Source organism: Oreochromis niloticus, linkage group LG3 (genome assembly GCF_001858045.2).
Source record: "Oreochromis niloticus isolate F11D_XX linkage group LG3, O_niloticus_UMD_NMBU, whole genome shotgun sequence".
Lineage (NCBI taxonomy): Eukaryota > Metazoa > Chordata > Actinopteri > Cichliformes > Cichlidae > Oreochromis > Oreochromis niloticus.
Window position 1 is genome coordinate 56,601,976 of NC_031967.2, and position 13,434 is coordinate 56,615,409.

Genomic DNA, 13,434 nt, shown 5'->3' on the forward strand with positions numbered 1-13,434 from the left:
TCTGGGCATGAAGTTGTGCTGAAACATAAGTAAAAAAAATAAAATACATTAATGTATGCCAATCTAATTACACAATAGAAATTATAGAAACAATATAAAACAGTTAATACATGGTCATACCATGTAAGACCAAAACATAAGCTCATGATATAGCTCATTCCGTGGCATAACACACATTAACAAAAATAAAAACAAAGCTAATGCAATCTAAAACTGATTACTAAGCAAACACTGATTTTCATTTTTAATGAGAATACCAACTGTGTCTGGTCATCTTTACCATGCTTATGCTTTACTACTAGAAATTTACACTAAACCCCAAAACCAAATACATAAAGTATGAACTAGGCACCTATCTATGCTCAATAGTCCTAGATTCATCTTCTTTTTTTTTTTCAAGGATGTGGCTCAGTTGCACTATACCTACAGAGTAAAGATGGAGGCCAACAACGATTGTGGCTCAAGAATTGGCAGTTCGTCTTATAATCGGAAGGTTGCCAGTTCAAGCCCTGGCTCTGACTTTCTTGGCCATTGTGTCCTTGGGCAAGGCACTTCACCTGTTGCCTACTGGTGGTGGTCAGAGGGCCCGGTGGTGCCAGTGTCCAACAGCATCGCCTCTGTCAGTGCGCCCCAGGGCAGCTGGGTATCACCAGTGTGTGAATGGGTGAGTGACTGAATAAGATAAGATAACCTTTATTAGTCCCACACGTGGTAAATTTGTTTTGTCACAGCAGGAAGTGGACAGTGCAAAAGTTATATAGCAAAATTAGAGTACAATAAGAATGAAATACTGTACACAACTGTAAAGAATAGAATAAAATTAAATAAAATACTATATACAGTAGAATAAATAGAATAAAATATACAATAGGATAAAAATAGAATGTAAATGCTTTATACAACTGAGTAAAAATACAACTTTGTCAGAAAAAGAGTATTGCACTTAGTGTTATTGCACAGTGTGTTTGATCGGTTGAAGTTGAATGTAGTGTAAAGTGCTTTGGGGTCCCTAGGGGACTAAGTAAAGAGCTATACAAATACAGGCCGTTTACCATACCACAGACAGACCCCACAACAGTGCTCAAGCACTGTTGGCCTCTTATTCCATGAGCCCCCTTTTCTGTGAGCCTGTTTTTATCTTTTTTTTTCATTTTATAACATCACATGTTGATTTTAAAGTGACGTATGGCATCAATTTCCTAATTAAAAACATGTAATACCTGGCCATTAAATTGTTAAAATTCTGCTAAGTGCGCCCTGTGGAGCAGCATCTCAAATATGAGTAATTTTGACTTTTCATTTAGTGTTTCTTTGAGCTCAGTGCCTTCAATGTTTTTTTTAATTGTTTGTTAACTTTCCTGAACTTTGGAATACATTTCATCCCAATCAGTGTGTTTTTTGTTTGTCTCTCTGGATTGTGTAATCATGAACCCAGCTTTTTTACGTAACCCATCATTTATTGCACATTTGGATCCTCTGATCTGAACCCAGACAGTCACAGCTTTTTCAGCTGAGCTATTTCAACAATAAGGAGATTCAGCAGCAACTGTGAAACAGCACAGACATCATCATGAGGAGTGTGTTTGTTTTCTTGCTTTTGATAACTGTGGCCAGTGCTAAAGTCTTTGAGCGCTGTGACTGGGCCCGCAAGCTGAAGGCAAACGGGATGGATGGCTATCGTGGTGTCAGCCTGGCTAACTGTGAGTACAGCCTTTTAATTAAACAATCTAATGTGATCAACCCTGGATGGTCAGCAGAATAAGCAGTTCACCATTGAACTGGCTGGGAGTAGGTTCATCTCTACCCATTTATATGGATATTTGGCACAAGTAACTGGAGATTATATATCAGAAAAACTGTAAGGCCAACCATGTAATAGAGCTCATTCGAAGGCAAAAATCTTTTTGTTTTTGAAACTATGTTTGTTTAGGAGGTGGGTAAAATGCTACTGTAGCTTTTTCTGAGTTTTTGGTAAGACCCTGAAGAGAAATGTCTCCGTTTTGCAATCCAAGTTTGTTTATTTATTAAATCAGAGCAAAAAGTTGTACATGGTTTCATGAGCAAAAGTGATTAGGGATTAGTTATTCTCAGGTGAAATTGTATTCCACTGCTTTTTAGAGTTAACGTCGGCGTTATAGATGTATCTCACAGCTCAGGTAGAGCCAAGAATTCAGACAGAGGAAGGTTTCTTTATTACAAAATATTCCACTCTGTAAACTTGCAGTCTGTGTTACAGCTCACTTGTATGGTGTGCAAAAGATTCCAGAGTAAGCGAGTCAGTGAGTTGGGGCGGCTCATGGGTGAAGGAGGTTGGATCTTGCTTTTGACATCTGTGTGATCTGAACTAATGAATCATTTTTGATGCATGTCAATTAGGAATATGATTAAAATAAAAAATTACATACTCTGATTGTCTGTGATGAGGGTTAATCACAGATGAACCTAAGAAATCAGAGGATTAAAATATGATGAGAAGGGACTCTAACAAAGTGTCAGCATGTGAGAAGTAGTTAGTTGAGGATGTGCAAAGGACACTTGACCTTTAGCTTTCAGGCAATCTGCATTTCCATCTCTTCTGTTCTGTCTGCAGGGGTTTGCCTGACCAAACATGAGTCAAACTATAACACAAAGGCAACAAATCGTAACACTGATGGATCCACTGACTTTGGCATCTTTCAGATAAATAGCCGCTGGTGGTGCAATGACCGTCGCATTAATTCAGCAAATGGATGCAACATTGACTGCAGCGGTCAGTGATGATCTGAGGTTATGTTCAGCAGTAAAATGCTGCAAATAACAATTTACATCTTCAGTGGCTGAATACATCTCTTGATTTATTCCAAAACTGATTTATTTACTTTCTTTTCTCAATCTGCAATATTGATTTTGTGTATATATAAGTGTTTTTGATAAAAGCACTTTCACTCACTTTTCCCAGATGTTGTCCTTATTATTCCACAATGTTACCTTTTTAAATTGCCATTGTTATTTGCTTTTTTCTTTCCCCCTTCGGCCACAGTGCTTTTGACAGATGATGTCACCTCTGCGATCAATTGTGCCAAACGTATCGTTAGGGAACAAGGCATCACAGCCTGGTAAGAACAGATCATTATGTGATTGGGATACACTGATAGTTCTGTGCTCATTGGACTGACCTTTGAATCTGGTTTTAGGGTTGCCTGGCGCAATCGCTGTCAGGGCCAGGATCTCGGGTCCTATTTGTCTGGATGTCGTCTTTAATCAACACATAAACAGAAGGGTGTCATCGACATAGTAAATTGTCTCCATCCTCCTCTGTTTCTACTTTTAAAGGAAAACATATCGGGTGACTGATGATTAAAATTAGTTAAAATCTCTACTCTTTCAGTGTTTTTCATTCCTCATTTAAAAAATTAAGAAAATGTGGTCTCATGTGTTCTAAATAAATCAATAAATAAGGCATGCTTAGTGTCCTTGATTAGACATTTTCTTAAGTAAAAACAGACAAGAAACTTTCCAGAACTCTGGAATCTATTTCAGCCCAAACAATGTGTTTTGTTTGTTCAACCGTATTTTTTTTTTTTTTTTTTTTATCATTGCTTGCATTTCTATTCTTACCTAACCCTTCCCTTGTGTGTATTTGGGTCCTCTTATCTAGTTAGAACTTTGGGGATCTTTCTCAGCTGGATCGATATGCTTTGTTTGTGCGGCTCTATTTTTTAACCTTAAGCTCAATACTGCTTGCTTTTCCACTTTGATGCAAAAGCAAGCCTGGGCAGTCGCACCCTTTTCAGCTGAGCATTTCTGCCAATAAAAAGGGAAAGCAGCAGCAGCTTTAAACACATTTGGACAAGCAAAAATACCATCATGAGGAGCTTTTTGCTCTTCCTGACTACGGCCAACGCCAAAATCTTCGAGCGCTGTGGATGGGCCTGCACGCTCAGGGCTAATGGGATAGATGGCTACTATGGAGTCCTCGCCGACTGTGAGTACTATACTGTCAGCTTAAGAAAATACAAGATAAGATTCAACTTCTACTATGCTACCAGTTAAATGTTACTGTAAGGTTACTGTTATCCATGTAACGATAACGAATATCTTCAGACGTATTGATCTGTGTTTCAACTGGGAAGCCCTTACTTTTAAAATTTGTTAAGTCCGGGATTCTGACTAAGCATTAATATATGATTGGGGAAATTACAAGGATTTGTTTCAGTGCCTGAGCTTTAGCTTTTTGGTTGGATATAAATCCATCTCTTCTGCTCTGTCTGCAGGGGTTTGTCTCACCCAATGGGAGTCAAACTATAACACCATGGCCAAAAACACCAACAGAACTGACTTTGGGATCTTTCAAATTAACAGCTACTTGTGGTGAAATGACTAAATCATCAACTCACATAATGGTTGCAACATTAACTGTAGTGGTTAGTAATGCACCTCAATATGTTTTTCTCTCAGGGCATCTTGAGTCCCTGTGAGGTTTAAATCATCATAGGTTCTAATGCTTGCCTTATACTTTGGGGAAAAGCAAAATTAAATTCAGGGGTGAAAACAATAGTTTGTGATGTGTGCCATAACCGTCTTTGGATTAGGAGAACTTCAGAAATGTAATGAAACAAATATTACATTTTCTGCTTGCCTAGAATTAATAATAATAATAATAATAATAATAATAACTGTATTTATAAAGCGCTTTCAAAGAAAGTGCTGTACAACTATTTAAAACTAAAAAGATAAGTAAAATAAAAGCGATACATAGCAATAAAAGGTGCGAGTTTGTTTTTACCATTTTAAGGTGAGGCAACTGCACATTATTCACTAATTATCGAATGACTACTCTTAAAACATTATGTGCTACATTGGGGATAGAAATGTTTGTGTCAGTATTCTATTGGCCCTCGAGTCTTAAAACCACTTCTGGTTTGTGCTCATTTTTATTTGTTTTGAAATTTACAGCTTTGCCCAGATTACTTTAAATTACAGTCACAGGAACAATAACAACACTTAAATTAAAAGAAGAATGTACTATTCATAAAATCTTACATTCAAGCACGTTCGGCATTAGTGGCGAGTTGCAGATTCATTTATTGGTTAGGTAGAGAATATAAATTAAGCAATAAATGGACATTTATAAGTCTGGTTTCCATTTCTCATAGCATATCAGTGCAGCATTCATTTTACTGCAAGAAAATGAATCTCGTCTTATTATGACACGTGCTGACTAAAATGTTAACTGTAATCATTGGGGTCTAAACACACATTAAGTCTCAACACCCACACAGCAAGCACATAAAAGGAGAGGGGTGTAGGGGGTGGGGGTGGGGAATGGTGGAGATGCACCATGGAGACGCAGACTGGAGGACCATGACATTCACCCTCAAAGTTATCATCAGTTACGACCCCAACCTTAACCTGTGGAATTAAAATATGTGATTTTGTTGTATTAGATTGTTTTCCCAAGTCCAACAGTCAGAGAAAAGAAAATGATAACAATGATTATTATGACTGGCACAGATAAAAATGGGTTCTCAAATGGGTAGGATGACCAGTGATGACTTAACAGTTTGTGTCATCACAATAAGAATACTTTATTGAGCCCTAGGGGAAATTATTTAAATGCAGAAAATGTTATCAGTAGGCTCTTACAAGGATATCGTTGCACAGTAAAAATATAGATGGACAGCCTACAGGTCTAAAAAATAAATTCATGCTAAACATCTCAAACCTGCATGCTTTCTGAAGGACAACAGATCATGGGTTGTCTGAGTGCAAAAAATAAAATAAAATAAAATAAATAAATACAAATTTGAGCATTGTACTGCTAAACTGATCTATATCCTCAATAAATATTTTCTCGATTGGCTTATTGTCCTGTGCTGGTTTCGTAATTTGGTAAACTATGGTCTTCTGATGTAAAGTAAATAATAAAGCTTTGAATGCTTTGCAAAAAACAAATCTTTGCAAAACTTTAGAGTCCATCCAATCAATCTGCTTTGTTTGCCTGTCTGGGTTTGGTAACCATGAACCATCATTGCGTGTTAGTTTTTTTTTTTTTTTTTTTTTTTTTTTTTTTAAGTAACTCTGTTCAAGTCATCTTATCTGAACATAGTCAGTTAAAAAGTAGGAAATTCAGCAACAGCTCTGGACAAATTCAAACCAGCAGAGACATCATCATGAAGAGTCTATTGTTGTTGCTCCTGGTTAGCTGTAGCCAAGTTGAAGGATAGTGGAATGGACAGCTACTATGGTGTCAGCCTGTCAGACTGCCTGGTCTTACATACAAGAGCTTAATGACTTCATATCCACTAAGATGATGTGTTTGGGGTTAGGAGAATTTCTAGGTTCACTTTACATAAAGTGTATATTTTTGTGTTGGAAATAAAAATATTCTAATAATAACATATATTAGACATGCAAGAATATTGCTTTCTGGGTTAAATTTAGTTCTATGCCTCTTGAATCCACTGGTTCAGCTGCAATTTGGGTTAAAATTATGATTAGGGTAGGTTCATGTCTAATTGTAATTAATATAAGAAACTTCATTTGAAAGCAAAAAGGTTCTAGTTGATGAACTTCGTACACGTGATGTATGCTGCTTGCAAAAAATAAAATGTCTTTTTTTAAAAATTAGCATTAAGTCAGCACTTTCATTGCATTATAATATTATATCCTTTGGTGCTAGTTGGAAGTCAGCTTGGAAAAATCATGGAAAACTGTAAAGTTTTCAGTATTTTTTTAAGAACTAAATACAAATGTCTGACTTTATAATCCTGAAATGTTGACTAGTGGTTTGCAGTACTATAGATGAAAATAAAGGGGCAGTGTTGCCAATACTGATACTTATGATTTATATAGATAAGTATTGAGATATTTATGTCACGGACCCGGTTCCGGGACTCGGGGTCCGTGAGCAGTGTGGACCTTTATTATTATTATTATTATTATTATTATTATTGTTATTATAGTATTTGATGTATGTTTTCTGCACGGTGCTGTGTTCTTGTGTTCCATGCTTGTGTGTGTGTGTGTGTGTGTGTGTGTGTGTCTGTCTGTGTGTGTGTGAGTGCAGCAGTGACACTCCCAGGCCTGGTGGGTGTGGCCCTGCCAGCTGCTGGTCACGCCTAGGATCTCACACACCTGCTACTGATCAGGCTTGTCGGGGGAGCTACTTAACAGAACGATGGAGCTTCCTCCGGTGCAGGATCGTTGAGTTAGACTCCATGTCAGTGTTTCAAGTGCTGTTAAGTGTATGCCTGCTGGAGTTGGTGCCGTAACGACTGCGTCTGTTGTTTTTTCCTCAGGAGGAGAGCGGAACACAGGACAGCAGGACGCACGGGGTGTGCGTAGGCACGGAAGCAGAGAGCACGGAATACCAACACTTAGGAAAAGGCACGACACGGGAGTTGAGGGAGCGCACTGGAGATTTATGGTGTGGTGTACATTTACCTCACTGAAAATAAACGCACTGTTCATTGCACTAAGTCCAGCATTTGGGTCCTTTCTCCAACATCCCCACGGCTTGCCCTGGCAAACGGTGACAATTTATGATTTAATGTGATAAATCATCATCAATCTGGCACACTGAGAACATTCCACTAAATCACAGTTAATTCCTAAATATACTTTAAAAAAGCACTTTGGGTCAACTTCTGTTGTTTACATGTGCTATACATTGATCTGACAGTTGACACAAAACAGTATATTCAGACAGTTTACAGTTCATGTTTGAGGCATATTTTTTTAATTTCCAATAAAATTATTTATTTAACACAATTCAGTACAGTCAGTATGTTACCTGACTATCTTAATCTAATCTATAGGAAACTGGCCTGTTAAAGTAACAAATGTGATGGTTAATAACACTTTAACCATAGCTAATGCTGCAGATCAAACATCAGTCATCACACAAATATTACTTTCACTTTACTTTCATACTATATGAGCTACCTGAGTATTTTTTGCCTTGCTATGTCTTTCATATCTTTAAGTTGGTGTTGCCTGAGTAGAGAATGTCCAATACACATAATTTTTGCAGTGGTTTAAATTGCAGGTGTAAAGTAGCTGAACTTGTGAAAGAGAAACAAACTAAAGTATCGACCCTAACTTACTGATTCAATACTAAACCTAGTGTTGCGTCAATACTATTGATATTTGGGAAATATCAATAGTTTGAGTTGTGGTAGCTACCTGGGTTATGTGCCACTTCAGTATCTAAGAACAAAGCAAAACTGTTGTGGATAGTTTTGTGTTGTGTGTCAGAACAATGAGGCGACTGCTGTCTCTACGTAGAAAACAGGATGAGTGATACACCTGCTGCTGTCAGACCTGCAGGTATCCGGCTTGTGATGTTCTCCTTTATAGTGGACAGAAATATTTGGAGTGGCACAAATAATTTGTGTGGCATCTTATTGAATTTTGCTGATTGTTCTGTAAATAGTTTGAAATGGTTATTTTAAAAAGGGGGTAAAAGGTAAATGGCTGCAAATAACTTTGTTGTTTGCAAAAAGTCTGCATATGATTGACAATTTATATTTGCATTTAAAGTTATGAAATAACACTGCATATTTCTAGTTAGAGAAATTTCAGAGCTTCATCCCTCAAAACTGTAAATACAAAAAAGTTGCACAAAATAGTTTCCAATCACAGGAAATTTATTTTGAGTGTCTTCATAGATTTATTTTTTAAAAATACCAATTTTTATATACTGCAGGAAAACCAAAAATGAATAATATGATGCAAATTTGTAAAAAAAAAAACCAAAAACAAAACGAACAAACAAAAAACTGCATGCGCATCAAAATAAACTTTTTCCAACAGTGTAATTTGAGTTCTAAGCATCGCAGAAACTAAACAGAAATGCCAGGATGCCAATGTTCACATATTGGACAGAGAGGACAGATGGTTTGAAAGAGGAGTGAAAGAGGCCATCTATGTCCACTGTGAGCGACCATCTTTGAACAGAGGTGGTGGTTTACGACACCAACTGTCTGCCATCTATAATCCAGTTTTGAGTTCCCTCCCCAGACGCCTTAACGCCCACTCACATCCTGGGCCATCTGACCTCAGGAATTCACATGATAGGGTGGGGCCTGGTTTCACAATGAGCTCACCCGAAACCCTGGCTGATTAGGTCCCACACCCGCTTTCACACCTTGGCTCATGTGATTAGAGGATCACCAGGGGGTCCTTTGTCCCTCCTTGGGGTGATACTCCCACTGGGTTTTAAATCTGGGACTCTCGGCCATTTGACCTTAGAACTGAAGAAGCTTCTCGGATGAGAGGTGAAACGTCTTCAAGCAACTTAAAGAAGTCCAGACGCTTTTCTTTGCAAACTCCTTTGACTCACATGTGACTTAAAAACACTACTATAGGCTTAAAAGGGCCCTGAAGGGAAAAACTGGTTCTCATGAAATATGACGTCACTTCCGGTTTGGGCCGGTAATGGCGGAGGGCATAGTTTGCGCTGAACAGCTGATCAGATCGGCAAAGTGTGTTTCTGGTTTATTATGTTTTTGTTGCTGCAAGTGCTTTTTGTACAGTTTTTGCAAAGCCATATGTGAAAAAAAATGTGACCTAGGACAAGCTGAATGCAGAAAACGTACATACAACTCCTCAGGTTTCATATGCAAATAAAATTATTGCGCAGAGCTTATGTGGTTGCAGTGCCACAGGGATTTAAAAATAGATATGTGAAACGGAGCGTTCCTGCTCCTGTCGGCCTTAAAGGGTTGAAAAAAAGAGGCTAATCCCTGGGCCTACACCACACACTGAGGGTTCTTGGAGTAATTTTTGAGCAGGACACGTCCTTCAGTTCATGCATTTATCACTTCCAGGCTGGACTACTGTAATTCTTTATTATCAGGATGTCCTAAAAACTCCCTGAAAAGTCTTCAGCTAATCCAAAATGCTGCAGCAAGAGTCCTGACAGGGACTAGAAAGAGAGAGCAGATTTCTCCTGTTTTGGCTTCCCTTCATTGGCTTCCTGTTAAATCCAGAACTGAATCCAAAATCCTGCTCCTCACATACAAGGTCTTAAATAATCAGCCCACGTCTTATCTTAATGACCTTGTAGTGCCATATCACCCAATTAGAGCACTTCGCTCTCGCACTGCAGGCCTACTTGTTGTTCCTAGAGTATTTAACATATTGTAAATGATTATGGCAGACCCAGTGGCATTTTGATCATTTTTATTGTTCTGTGCACATCAACACCCCCACCACAGGACCCAGTACAATATTTAAGTCGGCGGGGCGTGATTATGGATGCCGTGCAGGTGCGTCCGCCTTCCCTGCACGGCACCGCAGGCCACGCCCCACCACACATACTGGTCAGGTCTCTCTGTAGTGCCTCACTCTGATTGGCTGCTGTGCTAAATGGTTCCTTTAACCTGTTCTATGTTGTTTACTCTGTCAGACCAGAAAACCATCACAGCTGAGTCTGGACAGAACATCTTGCTTCCATCTCGAGCTTTAACCCATAATGAGCAGGTCTTGGCTGTGCAGTGGAGCAGAGCTAAGCTGAAGTTTCGACAAGTTTCAAGCTTAACAAATAATCAAGGATACTCTTCTACTCTTCTACTCTTCTACCGGTGCTCCATTGAAAGTGTGCTGACATATTGCATCGGTGTATGGTTCTCCAGCTGCACCACAGCACACAGAAAGGCACTCCAGAGGGTCATCAATATGGCCCAAAAAATCATTGGACATCCTCTTCCCTCCCTGAAGGACCTGTACAGCACTCGCTGTCTCAAGAGGGCGTGCAGCATCCTACGAGACTGTACACACCCAGGACATCGGGTGTTTAAGCTGCTGCCGTCTGGCAGGAGGTTCAGGCTGCTGAGGTCCCGAACAAACATACTCAAGGACAGCTTTTACAACAGGGCAATAGCCCTAATCAATGCAAATAGCTGACCTGATTGGCTACCTGCCTGGACTTTTTTAGGGGGAGGTAACAATGTTTAAAACAATAACAATAATAATATTTATATTTATAACAAGGTGCAATAATAATTAATGTGCAATAATAACAGTGTGCAATACACATAACACTTATTCTTCTTTTTATTTCTAAGTTAATATACTGTGTTGTGTTGTTTGTGTTGCGTTGTGATGTGTCATATCATGTCGTGTTATATGTAGTGCCGACGTAGGACAGTTTTTCCAATTTCATTGTACTTCTGTACTATGTATGACTGTGCAATGACAATAAAGAGTTATCTTATCTTATCTTATCTTATCTTATCAGAGGGTTACCTTTGGCTCTGTGTTGAAATAAAGAGACCATAAGGAGAGTGCAGATGAAACATAGACAGAAAACCACCATGTAATAGACCAGTCTCATCACAAGACGGAGGGAGATGAAGCCAGAGGGCCTACCTGCAGAGAGAACCCCACCTGTTCAATGAATATGTGGATGGAATAAAAGGTGAAATCAGAGTGAAGCTCCTCACTTGTGACAGTGATCCAGCTGGATGGAGACTCTCCATGACCGCTGATGTCACACTTGTAGAGGCCTTCATCAGACCTGGAAACATGCTGGATGGTCATGTGACCTGTAGGCTGCTTCCTGATGAGGGAGCCATCTTTATAGAAAGCAGCTGGGAGGTTGGAGGGAGTGGTCTTTGTTTTACAGAGCAGAGTGACGTCATCTCCCTCCATCACAGGGAGGACAGGACTCTGCAGGATCACTGATCCACCTCAACACAGAGACAAACTACAGCATTTCATCCATTTACACACAGCTTCATCAACACTAACTCCACACACTCAGCTTACCAGTGACTGTCAGGTTAACCATGTTACTGATGGGACCCTCTCTGGACTCACACCAGTAAACTCCACTGTCCAATGGGAAAATATTGATGTCACAGGAAGAACCAGACCCTCTTCCCCACCCATCTCCACACTGAGTGATCTTATTATTGGTCCTCAGAGTCCATCCAGCAGAGCTGTCGTCCTCCTCACAGCTCAGAGACACAAAGTCTCCTTTAAAGAACTGAGAGCTGCTGGGACTCACAGTCAGACGAGCTGTGAGGGTTAAAATGAAAAATCCATGATTTCTTGTGTAGTTTTTTCTTAATTTCATCTATTTTATACGTGAGCTTCATTCTCAAACATGAACCCAATCAGGTCATATCAGTGAGCATTTATCAGGTTTAAACTGTGACAGAAGAAGGTTACTGACCTTGGTTTGTTGTGCAGCTCAGCAGTGAGATCAGAACTAAAGAGAAATGACACTCAGGTTGATTTGAGGTGAACATAAAGAACAACTCCACACAAACAGCTGACAAACACACAAACTTGTCTCTCTCTGATATATCTGCTCAGATCTCAGAACTACATATCAATTGTCATAGTTGCTTATCCACCTTCAAAGAGTCCAAGGAGGGTAAAACATCTGTTATGAGAAGAGTACAGCTCTTTTGTCCATCACAGACTAACATTCACATAACATAACATATCAACAACCTAAGTATTCACAAAGTTTTGACTCTTTAGGCTCCTCTTTATCCTAAGCAGCACTTAAATTCATCTCTATACATGACATTTGGAAAATACTAACATCACTTCATCCAGATTTTGTCATGTTACATTTATCATTCATCCATTCTCTGAGGGAGTGGGCATGGATGGTCTGGAGCCTATCTGAGCTACCAACGCGCCCTGGGCAGGTCTTTTGCAGGGTGAACACAGAGACAGACGACCATTCACACACAGAGATTCTACTTACAGAGCAGACACAGCACAGATGTTTCCTTCATCGTGAAACGGTGTTTGTTGCCAGATTTGTATAGAGGTATAACTTTTGTTTTTTCATTCTATCTGGAAATTGACCAGTTTGAAATGATAAATTACAGATGTATGTAACCGGTTTTATAATAGCCTCAATGACTTTTTTAACCACTATCATATCAATATCATTACAATCCAAAGATTTCTGATTTTTACATTTTTTGACAATTTCAAAAACTTCATTTTCATCAACAGCTGTGAGAAACATAGAATATGGATTTCTGTCAATCAGTGTAGCCGGTTTTTCCTGTGCTTTCCCAGGATCAGTGATTGTTCTTGCTAAATTTGGTCCAGCAGATACAAAGATTTCATTGAGAGTGTTTGTCACAACATCCATATTGTCTTCTTCATGGTCATTACAAATGAAATACTTGGGATAGTTCTTTTGTCCAGCCCCACGTTTTATAACTGTTCAGTATTTCCCATAATTTTTCATTATTATTTCTATTTATATCTAATTGCTTCATATAGTATTCATTTTTACTATATCTAAGTATATCAGTTAACCTATTTTTATATCTTTTGTATCTGATTTCAGCATCTTTAGTTCTCTTTCTTAAGAAATCTCTGTATAGAGCATTTTTCTTTATACATACCTTTTGTTATCCATGGACAGTCCATATATTTCTGTTTCCTACTATATTGCTTTATTGGACAGTTGGT

The 13,434-nt window shown here is 38.8% G+C and overlaps 1 protein-coding gene across 1 annotated transcript; it reads left to right on the forward strand.

Moving 5' to 3' along the window:
• The first annotated feature begins 1,451 nt into the window (after positions 1–1,451).
• On the forward strand, positions 1,452–3,439 carry LOC100690147 (lysozyme C). Its single transcript, XM_013265574.3, has 4 exons — positions 1,452–1,700; positions 2,591–2,749; positions 3,020–3,095; positions 3,174–3,439. Exons 1-4 carry the CDS (start codon positions 1,571–1,573, stop codon positions 3,238–3,240), a joined length of 432 nt encoding a protein of 143 aa, XP_013121028.1. The 5' UTR covers positions 1,452–1,570; the 3' UTR covers positions 3,241–3,439.
• The last annotated feature ends 9,995 nt before the right edge of the window (positions 3,440–13,434 follow it).

What these genes read in the sequence shown, in the direction of transcription:
- LOC100690147 (XM_013265574.3), top strand. Translation starts at nt 1,571, where the DNA reads ATGAGGAGTGTGTTTGTTTTCTTGCTTTTGATAACTGTGGCCAGTGCT. An exon ending in TGGTGTCAGCCTGGCTAACT is followed by an intron (nt 1,701 to 2,590) that starts GTGAGTACAGCC and finishes TTCTGTCTGCAG; the next exon opens with GGGTTTGCCTGACCAAACAT. An exon ending in ATGCAACATTGACTGCAGCG is followed by an intron (nt 2,750 to 3,019) that starts GTCAGTGATGAT and finishes CTTCGGCCACAG; the next exon opens with TGCTTTTGACAGATGATGTC.